The sequence below is a fragment of the Hyaena hyaena genome, unplaced genomic scaffold, assembly GCF_003009895.1.
Source record: "Hyaena hyaena isolate Hyena2069 unplaced genomic scaffold, ASM300989v1 scaffold_146, whole genome shotgun sequence".
NCBI lineage: Eukaryota > Metazoa > Chordata > Mammalia > Carnivora > Hyaenidae > Hyaena > Hyaena hyaena.
Window position 1 is genome coordinate 2,341,091 of NW_024080778.1, and position 26,921 is coordinate 2,368,011.

A 26,921-nucleotide genomic window follows, 5' to 3' on the forward strand; every position below is an offset into this window, starting at 1 on the left:
CATCGTTTGGGTTTGACACCTCACCTACATAGAAGCCTTTTTTTTTTTTTTTGTAGTGAGCAGGTGATTTTGCGGTTTTTTTTTTTAGGAAACTGTATTTTGAGAAAGTTTTACAACTCTTCTGTAAATGTAAAATAGTACAGAGAGTTCCTGTATATCCTTCACCCAGCTTCCTCTTATTTTAATACCTTACGTGACTTCAGAACATTTCTCTAAACTAAGAAGTCAACCCTGGTAAGATACTGTAAACTAAAGCACAAATTTATTTGGATTTCACAGGTTTTTCCACTAGGGATCTGTCCCGTACTAGGATTCGATCCAGGATCCCACCCTGTATTTAGTGTTACATTGGGTTTTTTCCATGATTCTGTGAAATGAAAACACAGACTTCAAACTGCCCTGTATGGTTTTCAGCTTGCACTACCTGATATTTTCTTAACTGGTCACCGACTTCCAGTCTGATATGCCTTTTAAAGATTAAAAAAATTTTTTTAATGTTTATTTTTGAGAGAGAGAGAGTGAGCTTGTGTGAGTGGGGTAGGGGCAGAGAGAGGGAGACAGAGGATCTGAAGAAGGCTCTGAACAGACAGCAGAGAGCCTGATGCAGGGCTCGAACTCACGAATGGCAAGATCATGACCTGAGCCGAAGTCAGATGCCCAACCAACTGAGCTACCCAGGCACCCCTGACATGCCTTCTCTTCCATCCTGTATCGTTCACAGAATCTTTTTTTTTTTTTTTTTTTGAGAGGGAGATAGAGACAGCATGAGCAGGGGAGGGTCAGAGAGAGAGGGAGACACAGAATCTGAACAGGCTCCAGGCCAGACTCTGAGCTAGCTGTCAGCACAGAGCCTGACGCGGGGCTCGAACCCACGAACCGTGATATCATGACCTGAGCCGAAGTCGGATGCTTAACCGACTGAGCCACCCAGGCGCCCCCACAGAATCATCTTTCTAAAGTGTAGTCTAGGTTTTGTTTTGTTTTACTCTAGAGAATTTATGGATTTTCCCGTGGTTTATAGAATTAAGGTGATTTGAATTCAAGGTTCTCCATAGTTTGGTTCCAAGCTATGTATTTTTCTTATTGTCTTTATGTATGTATTCTGTCACAGTATTTTTTTTCCTTGGTGCTGTTGCTTGCTTTAGTGTCTGTGGCTTAAAGCCTTGATTCTAATGTGTTTGCCCTTAATTAATGATTATATTAATTGTTCTTTTTTATAGATGGTAGTCTATGTTATGCCTGCTAGACAGTCTGATGATTGGACAGTTTCATTCTGTCTAGATAAAATACCTAACACTTACTGAGTATTTATTTTAAGGGTTCATGTGTTTGGGGCATTGTGTCTTCTATTTATTAATATATTTAAATGTTTATATTAGTGCCTGCATGCTTTCATGCAGGAGAGGGGCACAGAGAGAGGGGACAGAGGTTCTGAAGCGAGCTTTGCGTTGATAGCAAAAAACCCTGTTTGGGACTAGAACTCATGAACCATGAGATCATGACCTGAGCTGAAGTCAGATGCTTAACCAACTGAGCCACCCAGGCAGCTTGCTTTGTATCTTTTAAAATATTTGTTTTGATTGTTAGGATCTGGGAGGAAGTGACCTTTTTCCTAGTTTAGCTTTCAACCACTTTTCACTTGACTGTGACAGTTTCCCAAGTGGTCTTTGTGCTGAGCATTTTATAAAAGTACTCTAGATTTATTCATACAGTAAACCTCTGAAGTATTTTAGAGATACTAAGTAATTCATTTATGGACATTGGATTTTATATCTAGGATTCCAGGTGTATGAATTCCTAGGACTCATTTCCATACACCTCTGGCTTTTACTTTCAACAGTGTTCTCATTGTACCTAAAGTGCAATGTAATTAAATCAAAACCAGAAGGGTGTTCTGGTTATATTAGTTTAAGATGGGAAGATTTTCTCTTGAAACGTTATTCATTTATTTATTATTTTTTAGAGAGGGAAGGGAGCATGCAAGCTGGGGATGGGGGCTGTGGAGAGAGAGAGAGAGAGAGAGAGAGAGAATCCCAAGCAGGTTTCATGCTCAGTGCAGAGCCCTGAGCTCAACACAGGGCTCGATCCCACGACCCTGGGATCATGACCTGAGCTGAAATAAAAAGTCGGATGCCCAACTGACTGAGCCTCCCAGTCCCCCATGAAAATTTTTTTAGTTTTATCCTAAAGCTCAGTGGTGACCGAAGAAATGCAAATGGCTCTTTAATGCATTTGCTTTTATTTGGTACCACCCTCATTTGGGGGAAAGAAAGGACTTCACTTCCCACTAAAAGTATTTATTTTTGTGTTTTACTTGGTTAATCCTGTTAGTTAATTAAAATTTTTTTTAATGTTTATTTTTGAGAGAGAGAGCGAGCACATGGGGGAAGGGCAGAGAGAGGGAGAAAGAGAATATCAAGCAGGCTTTGCACTGTTCCCCCATGTGGGGCTCGAACTCACAAACCACAAAATCATACCTGAGCTGAAATCAAGAGTCAGATGCTTAACCAATGGAGCCACCCAAGGCACCCCGATCCTGTTAGTTAATGTAACAAATACTTAGTGTCTTATGTACTGGGTACTGTGGTAAAATGCTGGGGATGTGGCATTGAATTAAGCAGTAAAAATTCCTGCCTCATGGACCTTAATTTTTGGTCCTTGTCACCATTATTTACAGTTGTAGACTCAGATGACTATATAAGTTCATTCATTTTTTTCTTTTCTGGCATGTAGAATTTATGAATGTAGTTGAAGGGAGAAATACACACCCATACATGATTACTTCTCTTCTGACATTTATTCTCCTTTGATTGTTTTTTTCACAAAGCTGAACCTCAAGTGAGCATTAGGGCACATAGGTAGACCAGTAAGCACCTGACGTTCAGCTCGGAGATGCGAGGAGTCCATCTGCCTGCTGCACCCTGACCGCAGGGGAACTCCGTGTGGTGTGCGCCTTCCGAAGCAGATCCTCCCTTGTGGTCCAGGGGTGGCACATGGAGCACAACTTCATTGTCATCACAGAGGCATTTGTGAGCTTTTCTAGAGGTGGGTCCTGGAAGCTCAGGGGAGAGCTGGTCACACAAATCTAGACTAGGAAGTGAAGGGGATGACGATGTCGAGTGCCATGCTGAGAGCAAGGAGGAAGGATACGAAGTTAGAGGATGTGCACTAACCAGCATAAGGTGCATGAATAGAGTTGTGTGTGCTAGAAAGGAACATGGCAGACAGAGATGGAAACCGACGAGAACTCCCACATGGGCAAGGCCTCTGGTATTTGCAGCATTAATAAATTTGATGTTGAGAGCACCTGGGTGCCTCAGTCACTTAAGCATCTGACTCTTCGTTTTGGCTCAGGCCATGATCTCATGGTTCCTGGGTTCAGGCCCTGTGTTGGGCTTTGGCCTGCCCCTCTCCCCCACACACTGTCTCTTTCTCTCTCAAAATAAATAAATAAACGTAAAAAGAAATTTAAAAATACATTTAGTGTTATGTTAAAACTCTGAGAAGTAGTTATAATTATCCTCGTTTTACTGATGTGGAAACAGCTGGGAGAGGTGAAGTTGTTTGCTACAGGACAGTGCAGGGTACAGTCAGATTTGAACACGGTGTGTGGGATTCTGCAGCCCACCCTTCTCCTATGCTGCCTTGCCTTTTATCTAGATTCTTGCAATTTCTCAAAAGACTGAAGTATCAGTCTTTTCTATGGCTCTCTTTCACATTCCTTGACCATTTTTTTCCTAAGTGTAGTTGGGATTGAGAACTTGAGAGTATTGGGTCTTAGTAGGAGGTCATATTTTTAGCATCCTTTCAGAGTACTTCAGAGCAGATCAGAGGCAGCTGTCTGGATTGGAAGGAAAGTTGACCTTGTAAAGAAGTAAACTGCCTGTGCCTATCTCTGATGAGTGGGAAATGTGTGTTCTGTATAGTGTGACATCACGACTGATTGTCGGTGACCTAATTTAACTTGCAAAGCTGAGGCACATCATGCCAGATGAATTCTGGTTTACTTATGTCCTGAGACCTAAATCTAAATAGTAAATGAGTGACTTGGGTTATTAAGCCATAGAAAACAATCTTATTTCTAAAACAGTAAAGCTAAGTACATTTTATTTCCTCTTTGGGCTCCTCAGTTTATTATACTTTTGAGGTTAGTTTGTTTTATTCTCACACCAACTAATTGTCTAATTCTCTGACACCAGCTGGTGTCCAGCAATTCACTTCTGTTCTGAAACTCACTGTCCACAGTTAGCTTGGACACTGCAGGTGAAGGGTGTGGTCTCACGAGACTGCCTCCACTTCAGATGCCAGACGCAAAGAGGGTACCCAGACACCTACATTTCTGCCTGCCTGACTGTACAGTCAAGGGTTGCCCAGACCCCCTACACCCTGGTTCAGTAATTCAGCTCACAGATTTTGGGAAAGCACTTTACTTACCATTACCAGTTTATTATAAAGGATACAACTCAAGAACAGCTAGATGGAAGAGGTGTACAGAGCAAGGTGTGGGGCAGGGAGAGCCAAGGTGCTTCCACGCCCTTTGTGGGCATGCTGTCACCGGCTCAGAAGCTCTCTGAATCTAACCTTTACGGAGGTACCATCACATAGGCATGATTAAGTGTTTGGCCATTGGTGACTGAACTCAGTTTCCAGCCTCTTCCCTCGCCTAGAGTTCTTTCTGGGCACTGAGTTGAAAGTTCCAACCGTCTAAGTATGGTGTTGCCTTTCTTGAAGACCCCCTTAGCCTGAAATCATCACATTATCATATCAAACACGCTCTACCACTTCGGAGATTGCATGGGTTTTAAGGGCTCTGTGCCAGGAACCAGGGACAAAGACCAAATATATATTTCTCATTGTAATATGTGGCAAACTTTGTTTTTTAATGTTTATTTATTTTTGAGCGAGAGGGAGATAGAGCATGAGTGGGGGAGAGGCAGAGAGAGAGGGAGAAGGAGAGAGGGAGACATGGAATCCAAAGCAGGCTCCAGGCTCTGAACTGTCAGCACAGAATCTGATGCAAGGCTTGAACTCACCGACTGTGAGATTATGACCTGAGCCAAAGTCAGATGCTCAACTGATTGAGCCACCCAGGTGCCCCATTGGCAGACTTTTTATTGGAGCAGAGAAGGATAGCATGGTTGGGGCTTTCTAGAGAATGCAGATGTTTGAGAAGTACTGTCTCTATGATAGCTAGCAAAGGGATTTTTCTGTCTGAGGCTTGGAATTGCTTTGGAGAGACTTTCCCAAGATGAATTCTACCAGGTATTGTTTCTTTATTGTTCTTGAAGATATGGCACTGGTTTTGCTGTCCAAAAAGTATTTGTTTTTCATGTTCCGTACAAGGGGTATTTTGCGATGATGGGTATTTCCATTAGCACAACGTTGTATATCCTCAGTCATCCCTGGATAGTCTTATTTCTCTTTCGGTCTGGCCTTTGTAATATAACTGGGATAAGGAAATGTGTTCATTTATATAAATACTTGATTTCTCAGTATTTGGTCAGAGCATCTTTATTTTCTTAACGTGCTTCTGTTGGTGTATTTTCACATTTCATTAAAAAAATAGAAGGCATTGAAAAATACTGAGGATTTTAGGATTTAAGTTTTTTCCCCAAAGCCTTGAATGGTCACTAGGTGGCCTGCTGGGATTGCATTTAACTTGGTGTGTTATGACAAAAGGAAGTAGGGTTCTTGCTGCTGGTTTTAATCTAAAGTGATATTTTAAATACTGTTTTTAAATCTACTAGGAACTCTAGATTTACTAGTGCTATAAATTATTTAAAGGTTTGTCTTTTTATGAAATGGTGGTTTAGTGCTCTAAATGGATTTTATACTGCACATAAAAACCTGACTTCGCAGCTCAGTTTTAAAGTGTTGCCAGAATGTCGTTTGGTGTTCATGCTTTGGATGCATGTAGTTTAGATAATAGAAATTTAATAGTTACATAAAATATGAATGAGCTCTAGTGCTCAAATCTGTGGTGCAGATTTGGCTCAAGAAAAAAGTGCAGAAAATACTTAAAGGTAAAACTTAGAATGTGGAATCACTATGTTTATTAACATGTTCACAGTTCTTTAGGAAGATTTTAAAAAGAAGGCAAGAATACTATTTTCAGGTAGTGAATGTTTGTTCTGTCTGCTAGTTTCCAGATAAAAGCAAACAATTGTCCTTTTGAACAAAGAATATAGATACAGTGTGTTAGCTCTTAGATTGTGTTTAGTCAAGCCAAAAAAAAAAAGTTTTGAATACCCATGTAACATTTTAGAATTAAGTTAATATTTAAGCGTTCATTATATTTGAATATTTCTAGATCTAGGTGATTCATGGTAGCATGTGAATTAATGACCCCCTCTTCAGCAGCTCGCCTGTAGTCCCTTTATCCTTAAATGCTGGGTGACTGAGGCACACTTAAGATTGGAGGTAAGGGTTTTAGGCATATGAACACTTGCTCCTGGCCTGGCTTGTGGTCTGTTTTTGTTTTAAAGGAAATTCCCCAAAATAAAAAGTTGTGTGTGCAAGTCAAAGAACACATTATTTTCTAATAGCTGACTGTGTTTCTGGAAATCCTAATGAATCCCAAATAGAATGGATAGCTCATGTGGTGGGGACTTCACATTATGTTGTCCAGATATCTTGTCTCACTTTGAGGTGGTTTTGCTCCTTTTAGATGCTTAGCAGTGGTTTTGGAAACGGAAAAGATTTGTCAGTAGAATGTGCTAGAAACTGGCTGTCTATATTAAAAAAATTCTTTTTGTATTCCTTGTAGAGAGTTTTCTTCTCTCTACACATAGAATCTATATAGAACTCACTTTCTTTGAGCAAATGTTCCATGTTCCTTTTGATTCGTGCTGTTATGTTTGTGTTGATTCAAAAAGTATTCACTCGATGTATTTTCTTTTTTTTAGGGAAAAACGATAGCAACCTCTTGAATTTTTTTTCGACTTTGTTAGGCATCGGAAGAATTTTGTATTTAATTTGTGAGGCTAAAATTCACTTAAAAATATTGCTGAATATGAATTTTGAAAAGGGAACAATTATGGGTAATGTTGAAAATAAGAACATCCCCTTTCTTGAAAGGAAAGTGATTATTATAACCTCTATGTCCATACATATAACATAGCACATTACTAAAAATGTACTCATGTGCTCAAAATCCCAAATGTGCTCAATGGCTGTATGAGTACACAGAACATTAGATAAATAATTAGAGCTCATAGTATTGATACTACTCTTTTATGTTCAAACTAGTTTCTTGGAGACACTTAGATTTTCTCACAAATTATTTGTATATTTGTTTTCTTAACCTAGGTTGTGGTTGGAAGGAAGACATGATATTTATTTGTTTTCAGTTCTTACTTTGAACGTCTCTTCAGAGGGAGTAGATTCACATTCCCCAGTGTGTCCCCCACAGTGTGGTTCTGGAGAGGGGTGTTTCCAGGGTGGAAGCAGGGTGCGCACACCCAGCCACCCGCCTGGAGTGTCACAGTGGGTAGTGCGCACCGCTGCTGTTTGTTGCTATTTGTGAGCCGAGTCTAGTGATGCCGGCCTTGGAAACCAGCTCAGAATGCCCTGTTGCATCCACCAAGGGTCAAAAAGATTAGTCTGTTGGATGCTGTCCTCTGGCCCTCCAAAACTGTTGACAGTTATCAGTGGTTAATGCAGTAGAATAGGATAGTCAACCCTCACAATGTGAATAAGATCTCCCATTCTTATAATAACGTAGTCTTCAGAAATGGCAAAGAAGACTATGTAGACTTGCTTGTGTCCATGAAATTCTTCTCTTCCCTGAGCTCCCTATGTCATTTGTTGCCCAGCTGTGGATTCTGGGTTTTGAAATTCTAAGGGGTCCAAAGTGGTGGAAATGAAGGTTTTTAATTTATTGACAATGATGGGGTTTGGAACATTTGGTTGAAAATCGCTCTTAACCTTCATAGAAATGTTGAGGCCTAACTGAAATGTTGAGTATTTTTACTTTTTGTCTAGAACTTTATCGACTCCTACAGATCACATGCCGACCAGAAACCCTGGGAATTGTGAACTAAGAAGATAAAATAATAACAATTTGTGTGATAAAATGTCTCATAACTTAGTTTTCATGAGAGAGACGTAAAGGTTTGTTTTTTTGGTTTGGTTTTGTTTTTTGTTTTTTTTGGAGGGGAATAATATTTGGAACCCCAGTTGAAATCCCAGTTCTAATATTTATCAATTAACTACATAACCTTGGGAAAAATACCTACTTTCTCTGGCTTCAATTCTCTTGTCTATACAGTGAGAAATAATTATAATACCTGTCTTAGAATTGACTGAGGAGCCTATGAGTTAGTATATGCAGAGTGCTTATAGCAGCTTCTGGAATGTAGCAAGCACACTGTATTTATGGAGTATTTTTTTGTGTGTGTTAAGTGCATTGGTGGTTAGTATGGCAGGGACTCTGGGCCTCAGTTTCCAAATCTGTTAAAGGAGTATACTTCTCTCTTCATAGGTAGGATTGCATGAAGATTACGTGGATTCATTCATATGCCCTTAGGATGGTGCTGGAATTGTAGTAAGCGTAATGGTAGTCTCCGGTATGTTAGTCTCTGTACTTCATGTATTTGGTTTTAATTTTTATTAAAAGCTTTTTTTTTTTTTTTAACATGTTTATTTTTTGGAGAGAGCGAGCATGAGCAGGGGAGGGGCAAGAGAGAGGGAGACACAGAAACCCAAGTAGGCTCCAGGCTATGCTCTGTCAACACAGAGCCTGACGTGGGGCTCAGACTCACAGACTGCGAGAACATGACCGAAGTCAGATGCTTAACCGACTGAGCCACCCAGGTGCCCTTGTGCTTCGAGATTTTAAATTATTGAATTTCATGACAGGCCTGTAGCATATAAGCATGTATATCTATTTTAAACAACTGAGGAGGAGACAGGTTCACAGATGCTAACATCTTTGGTTTTGAAGGTACTGTGTTTTTAATTTTTTGTGATTAATGTATTTAATTTTAAGTCTATTTTGTGAGCCTTTATCATGGTCTTTCTCTTAATGAATGCCTGACCTTTTGCGTAATGTCACTTTAGCATTTGTTCCCAGTGCGAGGATTTCTATTCTTTATCTTGCAGCAGGAACAATGGGTGTGTGTCAACCTCTGAGAGTTTTTACATTTCTAAGAAGCTAATTGAACACGTAGGGTGTGGGCAGTTCTCCTAATGCACATCATGTTCCTGGAGGAACAGTTGATCCTGAACTTTTATTTTCTAGTTGATGAAATAATAGGTTTTATACATACAGACTCCTAAAACTACCAGTGCCCTATAATGGGAAGGAAATATATAAAAATGACAATGATAGGGGCACCTGGGTGGCTTAGTTGGTTAAGCGTCCGACTTCGGCTCAGGTCATGATCTCATGGTTCGTGGGTTCGAGCCCCACGTCAGGCTCAGTGCTGACAGCTCGGAGCCTGGAGCCTGCTTCAGATTCTGTGTCTCCCTCTCTCTCTGACCCTCCCCTGCTCACGCTGCCTCTCTCTCTCTCAGAAATAAATAAAAACATTAAAAAAAAAATGACAATGATAACTGTATGTGCAGTGATTTTTTTTCTCCCTCAATTCCAAATTCTCTTTACTGCTATTTTATAATTTAAATGTATTAACAATAATTCCTGGAATTAGAATGCACAGGATAGACTACCATGTTATTTCTTTTGCTAGATTATAAGAAGAGGTGTCTTCTTTTGTTCTGGTTTTATTGAGATACAGTGACATAAAAAAAAAAAAAAAGACTTTGCTATATGTGATTTCCTCTTGGTACACAGCGAAATCAAGTATTATGTATAAACTATGTATGTATACTTACCACTTAGACCACACTGGCAAAATTTAAGACATGCCGTCTTTTGCTTGGCATTATTAGAAATAATCTGCCTTGGTGCACCTGGGTGGCTCAGTTGGTTGAGCGTCCGTCCAACTCTTGATTTTGGCTCAGGTCATGATCTCATGGTTCTTGAGTTTGAGCCCCATGTTGGGCTCAGTGCTAACAGTGCAGAACCTGCTTGGGATTATCTCTCTCCCTCTCTTTCTGCCCCTCCCCTCCTCACTTGTACTCTCTCTCTCTCTAAATAAATAAAATTTAAATAAGAAATAATCTGTCTCATTAATACAGGTTGGATAGTATTGAAACCTACAAAGAGAAGAGAGAATAGAGGCAGGTGGTGGCAGCTGTCATTCTTCTTTCACCATTGTCTTTAATGTCCTCACATAGTGTTAGCCCTGAAACATGATGGATAGCCTTCAGCTGTGCATGCCTGCTGGCTGCTTCATTGCAGAAGGCCTGGAAGGTATATGAAGTGCCCTGGGCTGTGTGCATGGTTTATGTTTTACACACTTTTCCACTTTCCTCCTCCTGTGAGCAGTGGGATGCTCAAGGGACAAAAATGCCTTTCATGTCTGCACACCAGGAACAATTAGCTAAACTTGGTATTGTAGCAAGTGGTGTTGCTTTATTTCTTTCCAGTGTTTAATTTTATTACTTTTTTTCTGCTTTCCTTCATGTTTACTCTCTTTACCCTTGGTTTCAGCAAGAGAAAGATCAGAGGACTTGAATTTACCAGTAGGAGGAGACTGATTTGGCACAGGGTTTAGCTGATGCTAAACTGTATCTCTTTTGTTCCATATTTGAGGAGAAATGTGGGAGAATAAATCTTTCTACTGTTTTTATTTAGTTTTGAGAGAGAGAGACAGAGCATGAGTGGGGGAGGGTCAGAGAGAGGGAGACAGAATCTGAAGTAGGCTCCAGGCTACTCTCTTCAGCACAGAGCCTGACACAGGGCTCAAACCCACAAACCATGAGATCATGCCCTGAGCCAAAGTCGGACACTTAACCAATTGGGCCACACAGGTGCATGGAGAATAAATTTTTCTAGATTTTCAGAATCCGTAGGGGCTACTTGAATAGTAGCACCCGGTCTTTTATGAGATCAGCTAACTTTGATACATAGTATCTGATTGCTTTTTTCATCTACTGAAGATACTAATAGAAGTCCAAATATAAGTTGGAAGTTTCTTCCCACACTTATTCCTCAGGAAAATAGCAGGGTATGTCTTCAAAAACCTGGTTCTTCTATTGATATTTATTTGATCTAATTTTTATTTTTCATTTTTATATATCTATTTTAATGTTTATTTTACTTTTTTAATACATATATTTTTTAATGTCTTATTTCTGAGAGAGAGAAAGACAGTGTGAGCAGGGGAAGGTCAGAGAGAGAGGGAGACACAGAACCTGACACAGGCTCCAGGCTCTGAGCAAACTGTCAGCACAGAGCCCGACATGGGGGGCTCGAACCCACAAACCATGAGATCATGACCTGAGCCGAAGTCGGACGCTTAACCAACTGAGCCACCCAGGCGCCCCTGTTTATTTTATTTTTGAGAGAGAGAGAGGGAGAGACAAAGCCTGAGCGAGGGAGGGGCAAAGGGGAAGGGAGATACAGAATCCGAAGCAGGCTCCAGGCTTTAAGCTGTCAGCACAGAGCCCATCTCAGGGCTCAAACTCCTGTGACCTGAGCCGAAGTCAGATACTTAACTGACTGAGCCACCCAGGAGCCCCTGCATTTGATACTTAGTTTGATTTACTTTTGTTGTTTTGCATTTTTTAATGGAATAATTTTTATTATTTTTAATATAAATTTTTATTTTAGCACGTGTGGGAGAGGGGCTGACAGGGCGAATCTTCAGTAGGCTCCATGCTCTGCGTGGAGCCTGATAATGGGGCTTGATTCCGCAACCCTGGGATCATGACCTGAGCTGAAATCAAGAGTCGGATGCTAAACCAACTGAATCACCCAGGAGCCCGCCCCCCCCGCCTCCCCCCCCACCCCGCCTGCTGTCCCATGGATGTTTTTAAGAGTAGTTTTAGGTACACAACAAAACTGAGTGGGAAGTACAGTGAGTTCCCGCATACTTGGGGCTCCCTTCCCCCATAAGCCTGTCCTTTTGATGCCCCTCACATTTGTTACAATTGATACACCTACTGTAACACATCGTCATCCAAAATTCCTAGTTTACCTTAGGGTTGTACATTCTGTGGACAATGTATAGTGACACTATCTTCTGTTGTAGTGTCATTTCCTTGCCCTAAAAATCCCCTCTTTAGTTCTTCATCTGCCCACCCCCACCCCCTGGCAACACTGATGTTTTTACTGTCTCCATAGTTTTGCCTTTTCCAGAATGTCATATACTTGGTATCCTGCAATATGTAGCCTTTTCAGATTGGCACCTTTTACTTAGTAATACGCAATATAAGGTTCTTTAGTATCTTTTTCATGGCTTCATAGTTTATTTCTTCTTACTGCATTCATTGTCTGAATGTACCAATTTATCCATTCATCTACTGAGGGACATCATGATTGTTTCCAAGCCTTCCAATTATAAGTAAAGCCGATGTAAACACCTGTGTAGGTTTTTGTGTGGACATAGGTTTTCAACTCATTTGGATAAATAAAGTGTGTTATGGTTTTTGGTTTTTTTTTTCAAAATTTATTTATTTTTGAGAGGTGCGGGGAGAGGCAGAGAGAGAGAGGAAGACACAATCCAAAACAGGCTCCAGGCTCAGAGCTATCAGCACAGAGCCCGACGCAAGGCTTGAACCGATGAACTGTGAGATCATGACCTAAGCTGAAGTTGGATGCTCAGCTGACTGAGCCACCCACGCGGCCAAGTGTGTTTAGTTTTGTAAGAAACGGCCAAACTGTCTTCTGAAATGTCTATACCATTCTCATTCCTACCAGGAGTGCATGAGAGTGTCTGTTACTCCACATCCTCACCTGCGTTTGGTTTTTGTCAGTATTTTGGATTTTGACCATTCTGATAGCTGTGTAGTGGTATCTTGTTTTAATTTGCCTTTCCCTGCTGATGTGATGGAAGATATCATTTCATTTGTTTATTGGTCATTTGTAGATCTTCTCTGGTAAGGTTTCTGTTCAGGTCTTTGGCCCATTTTTTTAAAAAAATTGGGCTGTTTGAGCAGCATGGGAGAGTGTGTTAGCACAAACTTGGAATAAGGAGGACCTCGGTTTGAATCCTGCCTCTGGGACTAACTAGCAGTTTTAGCTTATACTGTTCAATCTCAGTTTCCCATTTGTTACTTTGGAATATTATTATTTGGTGCATAGTGTCTAGGTTATATTAGATGCCCAAGCAGTGTTTAATAAATACTTGATAAAAAGTGTTCTTAAACTGAGGTGTGTGTGTGTGTGTGTGTGTGTGTGTGTTTCCTGGCAGAAAATGTTTATAGCTTAATAAAAAAAATTAAAATGCAGATAATAACAATGCACGTGAAGGGCCTAGAACATAACAGATTCTCCATTATGTTCTACAACTACAACTGGTAATTGTATGGTTTAATATGATCCTATGATGTGAAGTAGGTGCTCAGATAATGAGGAAGGCAAAAACTCATGTATTTTCTCAATTTTAGAGTCAGGAAGCTAATCTGAGCAATTTTTAAATTTAATTCTTTAATTTCACAGATAAAATTTATTACTAATATTGGTAAGATGCAAGTAAAAGGAAAATTGAAAGGTTTCAAACTTATACCTACTATGTATAATAGTTGATCCTCACAACCACCCTGGACTTAGTAGAGCAGATGTTAAAATAATCATTTATTGATGACAAATAAAATCTACTGACTGCAGACATAGGCCTCAATCTCAGTTCTTTGGCCTTAAGACCCAGTGCTCTTTCTAGAGTCAGTAATTTTTAGGTCAAGAAACATTAGTTATTTTCACTTTGGTAATAATTCTATGTATCTATTCCTGAATTAGAGTTACCATGTATCTGTTATTTCTGTTATTTTTGTCTTGTTATTCTTACTTATACAATATCCACAACATCTGCCTGTAGATAACATAAAAACGAATAAAAATGCCTCATCTAAAAAAAAAAATTGGGCTGTTTGGTTTCTTATTGTTGAATTTTAAGAGTTCTTTGTGTATTTTAGATAACATTCCTTTTCTAGATATGCCTTTTGCAAATATTTTCCCAGTCTGTGGCTTATCTTCTCGTTCTCTTGAGTATTACTCTATTTTGAATAACAAAGTATTGGTTGGACAGAAAAGTCCTTAATCATTGACAATTTTGTATGCTTGTAAAGGTTACCTAATAGATTTGGCTTAAAAGAAAGTTGAAGTAATTAAACACATTTAGTAATTATTCCTCAGGGCATGACAAATGTTGTGAACAAGCCTTGTAAAGATCAGCGAAGGGGCTATGTTGTGGTAATCATAAATACATTCTTGTATATTCTGAGAGACAAGCACTGTCCCAATGTTGTGTAAGTACTTGGGAGTTCAGATAAAATTTCCAGACTGCATTTCATATGGGACCAAGCAAGTGCTCTTTCTCACACAGCCACAGTGGGAGTAAAACTGACATATTCTCGAGTTTCATGTGGCAGGACCGAGAGGGTGACTTGAGTGACACTAGCGATAAAGACACATACCAAAGCTGGAATGAAATGGTTTGGTGACATGTTAAAGATAATAATGATCGTATTCATAGCAACTGTATTTGCTTCCAGGTTCTTTTTATTGTTACCTCTTACTTGAGGTCACCTCTTCTTTGCAGCTGCCTGGTTTTGACATATGTGACACATTCTCCGAATTCATTCTTTTCCCTAGGGAATGGGACACGATGTTTAGTGACTTCTTGTATGGGGGATATTCTCTGTGGAGAGTAGGTGAGCTGACTTGAGGAAAGTTGCCTGGGGGGCACCATCCTCAGAGCCCTCTTTTATACTTTTATAAAATCTCACTTTGAAATGTTAATGTTCTTCATCCAGACACCCTTTGGAGAACTTTAGAATGTTGAATCAAACATGTAATTGTACTTCTGTTGTATAGGATATCGTACCCGTGGATGCCTCTTATGAAGTAAAAGAATTGTATGTGCCAGAAAACAAACTCCACCTGGCGAAAACGGATGCAGAAACATTGCCAGCATTGAAAATTAACAAAGTAAGTGCTTTGCTGGTCTTCGTACTGAGTGATATAGCCTTATATTACTCATTATCTGTAAAATTTGTTTTTCATCTATGTTTGAGGGCATGGGTTCTAGTGGTAGGGGGGATCATTGTGGTTTGTGTTAAAATTTCCAGAGACCAAAGATTATGTAAAAGTTTTAGGCTTATCAGAAGGAATGGGTTCTTAAAGTTTCAAAGTACTGTATAGTTATTAAAATGAACTTTTTTTCCTTCCAAACATGTTTCATAATCCTGCCGAAACCATGAATCTCTTATTTTGTTAAGAGTAATTATGTGCATGTCTTCACTCTAAAATCATTAAATGTTCCCACCGCCAAAAAAACCTACTGAGTTAAACTAGATATGACAACATTGGAAACTATAATTTATCATTTTCAAATATTAGACAATTTTAAATCGTATCCTTTAGATATACCTTAAAAATGGAGAGATTAAGGAATAAGAAGCTGGACTAGAAGTTGAATTTCCTAGCCTTTCTTTTAGTTAATAAAAATCCAGAACACCCAGGGAAGCACCAGATCTTAAAGTAAAGAGGAAAAGAAAAAGGAAAAAAACCTACCAACAAACTTCTGGGCTTAGAGAAAGCCTCTTTAAGTGATTATTCAAATTCCTGGTTACTTCTAATAAGTTTATTTGATGTGCTTTATGGGATTGGGTCTCTGACCAGAAGCCATGACATTCTGGAGGAGCAGAGAGGGAGAGTCGGAGAACAGAGCCATGTAGGAAGGTGACTGTCGCAAAGGAACAGACGTTGTCATTGTCACACTTTGCATGGAATGAACACACACACACACACACACACACACAGGGAATGAGAATGAATGCATGTGAATCCGGGGCAGTCAAACTCTACAACCCAGAAACACAGCAGCTCTTTTAATGTAGGGGCTCATTCTTTGCAAGGCAGTTAGGAAAAGTAATTAATTTTTAAAAAATCCATCTTAAGTCGGAGAGTATATTACCTTGGGGGCCATAGCAAATACTATAGACTAGATGGATTAAACAACAAAAATTACCCCTCTCGTGGATCTGGAGGTTGAGAAGCGTAAGGTCAAGGTGCTGGCTGATAGGGTTCCTGGTGAGACTCTCTTCCTGGCTTGCTGACAGCTGTGAGCTCTGGTGTCCTGTCCTCTTCCTGTTAGGGTACCAGACCTGATAGATTAGGGCCCCACCCTTATGACCTCATTTAACCTGTCACCTCCTCATAGGTCACATCTCCAGATACAGACACATTGGGAATTAGGGCTTCAGTATATTTGAGGAAGACACAGACATTCAGCCCATAACACATACCATCTAGAATTTAATTCCAATAGAGACAAATAGTGGCCACTGTCCAAGGTTTAGAAATAATTGATAAGAGGAAAACTTGAAAGTAAGTGAAACAATTTGGTCTGTGCATATAATTTTTCCTGTGACTTACAGGAGGGGAATACCTGTTATTTGATTGTGTCGTGGAACACATTGCCAACATACTTTGGGAATAAATAGTAAGCTAAATTTTATTGCATACTACTTGACCAGGTGCTTTATCTTTTCTCATTTGAGAGCAACTGCACGCATGCGCGCACCCACAGTTAAACAGTGAGCATGTCCAGCTTCTGATAATGATACATAGTCCATCAATTCCTTAACGTTCTGGTAGGATATGCTAGAAATCTTAAAGATCAAGAAATAATACGATCTTTGTAGAATGAAGTGCGCCCTGTCACTGGTCAGGCACTTGTTTTGGTGAATATTTTTACATAAAGTTTGTTTTAGTTTAAGGCATTGGTTGTAAAAGTATAACTTCCAGACTATCATTTAGCATTTTCTGGGAACCTATTAAAAATATACATTCTTGGGCCCCTACAGCAAAGCGATTGAAGTAGAACCTCTGGAGGTGAAACAAATCTTTATTTTAATAAAGGCCTTCCCAGGGTTTTTTCTAACATATTAAAGTTTGAGAACTACTAGTTTAGGAGATGTTATCCTTACTAGAAATGCTTTGAAGACTAATGTTATTCACATTTATTAAGAGAGATGCACATTTTCCTAGTGCCCTTAATCTTTATTAGGTTTGTATAATCTGTAATCCTTCTTGAGGTGTTTGTTTCCAAATTAAACTTCTAAAGGTTGTTACTTCTTTTGTTCATATGTGAATGAAGTAGAACGTTTTCCTTTGCTGTCTCATTTACTAGGTGGATATGCAGTGGGTGCAGGTTTTGGCAGAAGGTTGGGCAACCCCCCTGAACGGCTTTATGAGAGAGAGGGAGTACTTGCAGTGCCTTCACTTTGATTGTCTCCTGGATGGTAAGACCTACATTCAGTGGTACATTTAGTATGAAAGAGCAGTTAGACAGTGGCACAAGTTCATCACTGCTTCTAAAAAGTAGTGGTGATGTCTTTAATGGAGATAGCATTTTAAATGTTTTACTTATTTTTGAGAGAGAGAGAGAGACAGAGCGTGAATGGGGGAGGGGTAGAGGGAGAGAGGGAGACACAGAATCTGAAGTAGGTGCCAAGCTCTGAGCTGTCAGCACAGAGCCTAACGTGGGGCTCGAACTCAAGAACTGTGAGATCATGACCTGAACCAAAGTTGGACGCTTAACAGACTGAGCCACCCAGGCACCCCTGGAGTTAGTATTTTAAGACCAAGTTATATTAGTACTGAATGCTTGAAGTGAACCGTGAGATCTTTGTTTTGTTTTCTTTTTCGGATTGTGATTTATTGTAGAGGGAAAAGGGAAAACTGGGGATTAGGGCTGAAAATGGATTTAAAAAGCAGATGGAGTTTCCCTATGCTGTATCCACCTGGTCATCATGGAAGACCTTTCTCTGAAAAATATACATCTATTCTGAATTTTGCTGTTCTGAAATAGGTGCTTGCTGGAGTGTTCTAATAAGGAATCAGGGTGTCCAAATTAAGGAGTCCTGAAATAGGGACACCTGACTGGCTCTCGGGGGAGCATGCGACTCTAATCTCTGGGTTGTGAGTTCGAGCCCCAAGTTGGATGTATACTTAAAATACTTAAAATCTTCAAAACAAAAATTAAAATTAAAAGAATACTTAAAATCTTCAAAACAAAACAAAGAAGGCTTGAAATAGATGGTTCAAGTGATGGTTCTTCCTCCTCTTTTAAAACACTAAAAAAAAAAATTGCCAAAGACATTGATGTTAGTATATTGTACTGACAGTTCAGCTACCCAGAGCTTTGTATACTGTTGGTAAGATTAATTTGTTACATTAAAGAAAATATTTTTAAATATCACCGAGCCCTACAAAATTGCTACCATGTTTTTCTGCTTTGTGATTTCTTTTAATTAAGGAGTGAAATTGATATTAGAAATTGTAACTCTTAGTCATTCTTCTCAAGAAACTTGTATCACAAGAGTGTAAGCGTTAAATACTGCTTTTTGACTTTTCTTCTTTGGAACTAATGGCAAAGTCTTTGTGGATTGCATCCTTAGGAATGATTTAGCCTTGTGTTTGCTACAAATCCACCCATAAACTGTACCTGGTGATGGTAACTTTAAAGTAACCAAGTAGTATCAATGATTTTGTTGACCTCTTTTGTCCAGAGAAGGCAAGCCATAATTTCCAAGAAAGTATGCTTTTATCCAATATGTAAATAAGATCCACATATGAATTTGAGAGTGCATTTTATTTTCCTAACCTGGGCATAATGAGTAGGGGGAAAAAAAAACTTTTAGAGCTTGAAAGGTTGGAAACTAAGAATCATGTGCTTTTTTCCTCACAAGACAATGTATTTGGATTGAAATAGACACACTTTCTTTGTTTCTTGGCAGTAATCACTGATACCAGTTCAGTGCTGATAAAAAACCAAGAAATAAGAAAACCTTTTGGGTTTTGGGTGTTTTTGTCTTCCTATCTCAAGGAGACCCAAGGATCCCAGGCATACTCGAGTATACTTAACTTGCCACTCAAATTACAGTTATCAGAACAGATTTACATTTTCCTAGAAAGGCCCTGGAGACATTTTTGTCTTATTCAAATATTGGACAGTCTCAGTATATTTTGGTGACACCAGGCTTACCCAGTTGATTCTTCCTTGTTAAACTGTTTCTTTTACTTCTGTGATTTTATACCAGTTTTTTTCCCTGAAGACCGTTTCATGAATTGTGAGAAGTATATTGCTACACAGTGTTGATGCTCTTAATTTTTTGCTGTTTTTTTTTTTTTTTAACCTCTTGGATGGGGGGAGTTGTTCTCTCTCCTGATTTTCTGTTACAGGTACTTTCACTGGATCATACCTCTCTTACTGTTTGAAGAGCATCCTGTGAAGTGAAAGGTGGATGTTCAGTCCCGTTGAGTCATCCAAGCTGTGTGTTTTATATTGTCTTGTGCCCTGCAGGGGGTGTCATTAACTTGTCGGTGCCTATAGTTCTGACGGCTACTCATGAAGATAAAGAGAGGCTGGACGGCTGTACAGCATTTGCTCTGATGTATGAGGGCTGCCGTGTGGCTATTCTTCGCAACCCCGAGTTTTTTGAGCACAGGAAGGAGGAGCGCTGTGCCAGACAGTGGGGAACGACTTGCAAAAACCATCCCTACATCAAGGTCCTGAGCCCACCTTGCTGCATGTATCTTGATTTGCCAGTAATGTTTGTGCTGCAGTGTGGGCATTACCCACAGGTCAACTATTTCTGTTGGAATTGTTAATCTTTTGTGGAATGGGGGCCACCTGGGTGGCTCAGTCGATTAAGCATCTGATTCTTGATTTCAGATCTCACAGTTGTGAGATCGAATCCACGCTGGGCATGGAGCCTGCCTAAGATTCTCTCACCTTCTCCTTCTGTTCCTCCCCTGTTTGTGCACGTGGGTGCACTCTCTCTCTCTCTCCCTCTCTCTCTCTCAAAAATTATTTTACAGAAAGGACACTGGGTCTTAGGTTAGTGTGATGAACCAAGATCTTATCATTTTGGTCCAGATAAATATTTGTTCAGTAAATCTCTTTTACATTAGGCACTGAGCTTGGTGCTATATGGCTGATGTACACAGTGGGCACATTCTGTAGGCTTGGAGCTCGCTGGCTGATGGTGGAGCAGACATCTCGTACTTACAGGTGGGCTCTGAGGGCAGGGGCTGTTGGAACCCGTGGCAGGGTGATTTTATCTAATCTGGACTTCTTGTTGAATGTTGTCTCTGACACAAAGACATTGAAATCCATTTAGTCATTCCAAAGGGCCTCATCATGTATTTTGTGTATGGTATGTGAACTGTTATTGAAGTAAAATTTCTGTTGTTTTAAGGTACACTTTGAGCTTTAAGGAAATTAAGTGAAATTTTAGTAGCTTTATCTAGAAAAGTTTTATGACATCTGTTTAGATCCTGGCAATGTGCTAAATATCATCCCATGAAGGATAAGAAGTGGTAAACTTTTAAAATAGGGGGATATATTGTTTTAGAAAGTAAGGAATTTCAACTAGTGATGGTGTCAGATATTTCTTCAAATTTAAAATTCTGCAGTTATTTAAAAGATTCTTTTTTAATGTTTATTTAAAAGAGAGAGAGAGAGACAGAGAGTGCACAAGCAGGAGAGGGGCAGAGAGAGAGAGACGGAGAGAGAATCTGAAGCAGGTTCCAGGCTCTGAGCTGTCAGCACGCAGCCCGACCTGTGGCTCAAATTCACAAGCTGTGAGATCATGGCCTGAGCTGAAATCGGATGCTCAATTGACTGAGCCACCCAGGTGCCCCCAAATTCTGCAGTTATTAATAACATATAGCATGGTTTACAAAGCATGCTTGTATAAATTCTTCGAACCACATAGCAAAGCTATAGGATGGGTGGCATGTCCATTCTACACAGGGAGAAATTAAGACTTACAGGAGATAAACGTCTTGACCAAAATTATACAGCTAATAAGTGGGATAAGGGTCTGATTTGAATTAAAGACTTTGGGGGGTGCTTGGGTGGCTCAGCCAGTTAAGCATCCAGCTTCAGTTCAGGTCATTATCTCATGGTTTGTGAGTTCAATCTTTTCCACTGACAGCTCAGAGCCTGGAGCCTGCTTCAGATTCTGTGTCCCTCTCTCTCTTGTTCCTGCCCCACTCATATTCTCGTTCTCTCTCTCTCAAAAATAAAAATAAACATTAAATTTTTTTTAAAAAAATGAATTAAAGACTTTGGGCATTCAAAGCCATCTTCCATAATCTATAGCAGAGAGTAATTACTGATGTAGGTGCCGTTTTTATTTAGAGTAATCTGCACAGCTTGTTAGGATGGTTAGTACCGGGTATGCAACCTTGAGGAACAAGCAGGATTTCCATAGGAGGGAATGGTGAGAAACAGAGTTCCAGTGTTAGGGAGCAGGAGGAGCAAAAACTCCATGCCTTTGAGGAACGGCTGGTTGTTGAGCGGGAGAGAGGACCTTGGGAAGAGAGAAGGCTTAGCATTCTACCCTGAGATGTTAAAATATTCAGTCATCACGTGGTTTACATGTATTTATGCTTTATGCTTTTTAAACCACATTTCTGTCGTTTGGTCCGTAATCCTTACAGTGATCCTTGGAGGTAGACCAGTTGTTTTCTTTATCCTGAGGAGTCTTCAGTTGGATTTGACTTGCCCAGAGCTGCGGAGGCACCAGTTAGGAGTCAGGATTAGAGTCTGTCTTAGGCCTTTTGCACTGCTCTACCTTGATAGGAGTGGAGGTCACGGGCAGCCTGGGAGCATGAGACCATCACAAAGTGGTACTTGAAGAAGCTTGGCCTGGTGGCCTTGTGCCGAATGTCCCCATCCCACCTGCACTTGCACTGGTACTGTCCGAGCTCCAGGTCTGCAGCATAGACCATCCCAGTCATGCTCTGGCTGGAATCCCGCTTCCTCGTGCCCACTACCATTCCGCTCCTCTCAGAGCAGCCAGAGCGAGCCTTCAAAAATATAAATCTGAGCATGGCAGTCTTCCCTCTGAAACTCTCCAGTGGCTGCTCGTTGTAAATAGAATAAAACCCGAGTGCCTTCCTGTGGCCTGTGAGGCCTGAAGTGATCCAGCCCTGACCTTCTAACTCATGGTCTCTCTCGCTGTACCTCTGCTCCTCTCCCTGCTCGGACTTTCCTGGCCCTGGTCCGCTTCTCAAGGACAGACACTCCAGGCCTTTGTTTCTCCTCCAGGACTTTGTACTTGCTCCTCCTCTTCCTGAAATACTTTACCTTCATGGCTGGTTCCTTTTAGTCATCTCGGGTTCAGTGCCACCCTCCTCAGAGAGATCTTTACTGACTCCTTTCTCTTACATGTCATTCACTCTGCTCCCTGTTATTTTCTCTTTAACACCTGTCACTAGCCAGTACTTGCCTGGTTTCTGCTCCTTCTGTCCCACTAGAATGCAAGTTCTCTTAGACTAAGGTCTTTCTCCTGTTTTCTGCTGCGTTTTCCAGTGCTCAGCAAAGGCCCTGGCATGTACCAGTTACTTGATAAATATTTATTGAATGAAGGGTTTGATGGATGGGGAGGGACTTTCTAGAGAGGAAGACCTGGTAGGAAGGGACTACAGTGGTGTAGGTACATTATTAGTACATAAACTGAATCCGAGGAGGGAAGGGTGAGTTTGAGCTGTGCTGTGGAAATGGACAGGTTCAGAGGTAACATACTTCCTCTCAGATGCAGGGAAAGAACATGGGTGAAGCAGTGAGAAATTAGAGGTGGTGTAGAGATCCGAAGGTATGAATTTGTCCAGCTCCATCATCATTGCCTTAATTGCCCAAAAGTTTAGGATTGGAGAATACAGAGGGTGGGGTGGCTCAGGGTTACAAAGGTTTCTGGACAATAGCATCCAACAACAATGAAGAGAATGTTTTTGTTATGTAACAAGTCATAATTACTTATTTTGATGTTGTTTGCCTTTCCTTTGTAAATGTCATAGTTGTGTTACAAGACCTCTGAGAAATTATAAAATACATTCTAATTTTTGTTTGTTAATTTTATTTTAGAGAGAGAGGGAGACTCCCAAACAGGCTCCATTTTTAGCACGGAGCCTGATGCGGGGCTTGGTCTCATAATCATGAGATCATGACCTGAGCCAAAATCAAGAGACGCTCAACTGACTGAGCCACCCAGGTGCCCCAAATACATTCTAATTTTAATGCATCTGTAATCCCAGTTCAGTTGACAAGCCAAACATGTTTACCTTAATCGGTCTTAGTTTACAAGTATATGTAGCTCATGTCAGGGAAATGTACTTTCTTATTTTCATCTTGGTTTCTTTTTTAAAAATTTCTTTTTCTTCCCTTTAGATGGTTATGGAACAAGGAGATTGGCTGATTGGGGGAGATCTTCAAGTCTTGGACCGAATTCGCTGGAATGATGGTCTTGATCAGTATCGTTTCACTCCTACTGAGCTAAAGCAGAAGTTTAAAGATATGAACGCTGGTAAGACATAGATCTAATTATCTAACATGGGACTGCTTGGAGTTTCTGCTTGATGAGAACGTTCTGGAAGGTTTTTTTCAATACTTACTGAAGTGTGAAAGAGAATGATGAGTAAATGTAGCAGTGGAATGTGCTCAGAGAGGTAGTTGATCTAATTCAAACTATGTAGTTCTCTTAGATTGGTGTAATTTGGAAGTTGGTTTTGCCAATTACAGATTGGCCTTTCATTTGTGTCTTAAAAAACTCATATGCTAAAGCTGAATACATCTATAGAAGAGAAGTTGTTTGAGTAATTCACTCTTATCAGTGTGCTTTATATCTTGGAATATCTTATGAGTGTGAAGTATCACTGCAGAAAATAATAGGGCAACAATATCATGTTTGCTGTTCATTGAATAAATGTGTGTTGTGCCCCTTTATATCAGGTGCCAAGTGCTGAGGATCCATAAATAAATAAGACCGGAGCTTATGGCGTATAAGAGAGAGATGTTAAGGAGATAACAGGAAAAGTTGTTGAAGAGTAGGTTAATAATGTTTCAGATTTCTGGATTAGAGTGAAATGGGATAGTATGAGTAGAGTCTATAGGTGCTGCTCTTTATTATTTTTTTTAATGTTTGTTTATTTTTGAGAGAGACAGAGAGACAGAGTGAGAGTAGGGGAGAGGCAAAGAATCCAAAGCAGGCTCCAGGCTCTGAGCTGTCAGCACAGAGCCCAACGCAGAGCTCGAACCCATGAACCATGAGATCATGACCTGAGCCAAAGTTAGACACTTAACTGACTGAGCTACCCAGGCGCCTCATTGCTCTATAACGCTTTCTTATCTGGGACAGGGATTTTCTTATCTGACAGTTTATGAATAGCAGGTCTTTTACATAGAGTTAGGTAAATGCTGTGTTTACACTGGTACACCCACACTCACAAATTCAACCTCCACGTCAGGGACCGCCATTCACTATAGAGTTTGGGAGGCATTTTTAAGATCTGAAGAATTTGAAACATCCTGAAGTCATGCTACCAATGAATTCTCACCCACTACAGAAGGGGCTAAGCCCTAAGCAATGCTGCTGCCTTTTAAAATATTTTCTGTGTAGAAATGGAGTGGACGTGGCTGAGAAAAGGCTGGTGTAAATGGTTGCTTTGTAAGGAACTAGCAGGCTGCTGAGCCATGTTTGTTAACCAGGAGCCCCCTCCCCAGGTGACTACTGAGCTTGGGCAGCAGTACTCATTTTGTGAGTCGTGTTTCGCTCCTGTGAACTCCAGCTCGTGGTAGTCGGGCTGTCCCCTGTTTCACCACCCAGGAGCCATGTGGCTGTGGAGAGATTAACTTTCCTCGCTAAGGCTCACTTCCTTCACTTGTTAAAACGAGGACAGCTGTGGTACCCTACACATTTTATCTTAAAAAGTGAAATAAGTTGCTCAAGACACTATAAATGGCACCTGGTAAGAGGTTAATGTGTTATAATTTCTGAGTCTGAAGCTAGTCTTACCTATTTGTATGAAGGTTAGAGAAAGAATATCTGTTTCTTCTTTTTTTTTTTTAATGATTATTTTCAAGAGAGAGAGAGAAAGATAGTGCGTGCATGCGCAGAAGCAGGGCAGAGAGGGCAGGAGACAGGGAGTCAGAAGATCTAAAGTAGTCTCTGTACTGACAACAGAGAGCTCTGTGCGGAGCTCGAACTCACGAACCATGATAATGAGATCATGACCTGAGCTGAAGTCTGATGCTCACCTGACTGAGCCCAGGTGCCCCGAATATCTATTTATTCTTAAACTGTACTGTCCTTTGCTGATATTTGAATAAGAGTGTAAAATAAATAGAGAACTGGAGGCCACACAGCGCTCAGGGCTGTGCAGTTCCGTCCAGCCTGCCTCATTTGTCACAGTTGGTTGGCCCGTGTACAGTATATGAGATTAGGGCTCCTCCCCCTTACCCCTCCTTAACTTCACTCATCTTTGAATTTGAAGCATGGCTGAAACTACATGAGCGGCAGTTTCTTTGGATGCTACACTTGGTGCCTGCCTGTATGATAGCTGATTTTCTTCTTTTTTGCTAACATGCTTTGGGCCCGGTTATGGGGGAATGTATCATGACTGCTGTAAGTCAGTGATGGCACCTCATTCTCTTTAGTAAGCAATTTAAGGTCCTTGTGTAAGTCCATTCTGGCCATTGAACTGTAAGAGAGAGGGGCTTCTGGCAAACGTTCCTCTTCCTGACAAGAAACGGGCTTAGGACAGAGGCTTCTTTTCCTATCCTTTTTCTTCCTGCTTGGGATGCTGTCCTGGAAGGATACCACGTTTGGAGCTTTGGGAGCTATTTTGTATCTATGAGAATCCACAAGAGTCTTACACTGTCTGAGTTTCTGATCCAGTCCTGGAGTCCTCTATCCAGATTTCTTATTTAAAGACTGAATGCATGAATTATTTAAAACACTTCTAATTGGATCTTCTTTCATTTGCAACCAGAATCATCTGATGGTTTAAGACATATAGGCTTTCGCTTTTTTTTTTCTGGCCAACAAGAACTTGTTTAATGGAAAACTTGCTGAGACCACCATATTTACTTTAATTTTTTGCCAAAATTTGAATTTATAACTATAATTCATGTTAGTAAATTAATTGTTGGCACTGATGAGGAGTCTTATCAAGGATTATTTATAATTAGAGTCTTTAATATCACATCTGTTTTACACTCTTCTCTGCGAGCCAAACACTTTAAGTCGTTTAGAGAATTTGTTGCATAATGGGTGATTGCAACTTTGTTTAAAGTAGCTGAGAGCCAATTATCCTTACATCAGACAACAAAGATTGTGGAGTATTATTTTGTTTACTTTTCCATTTTAGACTAAGGCAAATAAACAACAGACCCAAGAGTTTCCTTTGTAATTCTTGTTCTGTCTTTTAGGAGGTCATTAATAAGTCCTCTGCTGATGTGTCTGTATCTCATACATAGTTCAAGAGAAGAAAATGGAATCTTTAATTTTTCTTTTACCTGGGGTTTGTTTTCCTACCACTCCCTCTTTTTCCTTCCTGCATCTTAGAAGAATTTTGATTACCTAATAGTGGGCTATTGTCTTTTGCTCATTAGTATGATCACTCTTGTTTTTCTGAGGCTGTTCTGTAGCGTGAAAGGATAGAGAGGTTTCTCATAACCACATCAGTGATTGCAAGGTGACAGGGTCCCAGAGGGCAGGTTATTTGAGTCACTGATGGTTGACCACTATCTTGTAAAGGAAGAACAGATTTCACTTAAGCCAAGTGAGAGCCAGTTAGTATTTATTACACACAGAATATTGTTCTCTTATTGGATTACCAAGTTGACATGACTTCTTTCAGGCTGATAGTGGCATCACAGTGTTGGAGAAATCTGGGAAAGCTTTGTAGAGTTGTTGAACTACAAACTATTCTAAATGAAGGGATGGAGATGGAAGGTGGATATTTTAGGCACGGTTGGGAACAATACATGAGAAGGCTGAGGCAGAAGCAGATAGTTTGCCTGTGAAGGCACTAGACTTTCTTGACCATAAATGGCAGT

General features: G+C 40.3%; 1 protein-coding gene across 1 annotated transcript in view; it reads left to right on the top strand.

Annotated features, from left to right (window-relative positions):
* Positions 1 to 26,921, top strand: part of PAPSS1 (3'-phosphoadenosine 5'-phosphosulfate synthase 1) — a 99,381-nt gene that overhangs the window by 30,181 nt on the left and 42,279 nt on the right. The window contains exons 6-9 of the mRNA XM_039238788.1: positions 14,882 to 14,995; positions 17,202 to 17,313; positions 19,377 to 19,582; positions 23,253 to 23,388. Of these exons, the coding sequence (XP_039094719.1) occupies positions 14,882 to 14,995; positions 17,202 to 17,313; positions 19,377 to 19,582; positions 23,253 to 23,388 (568 nt within the window). The remainder of the gene's footprint in view (positions 1 to 14,881; positions 14,996 to 17,201; positions 17,314 to 19,376; positions 19,583 to 23,252; positions 23,389 to 26,921) is intronic.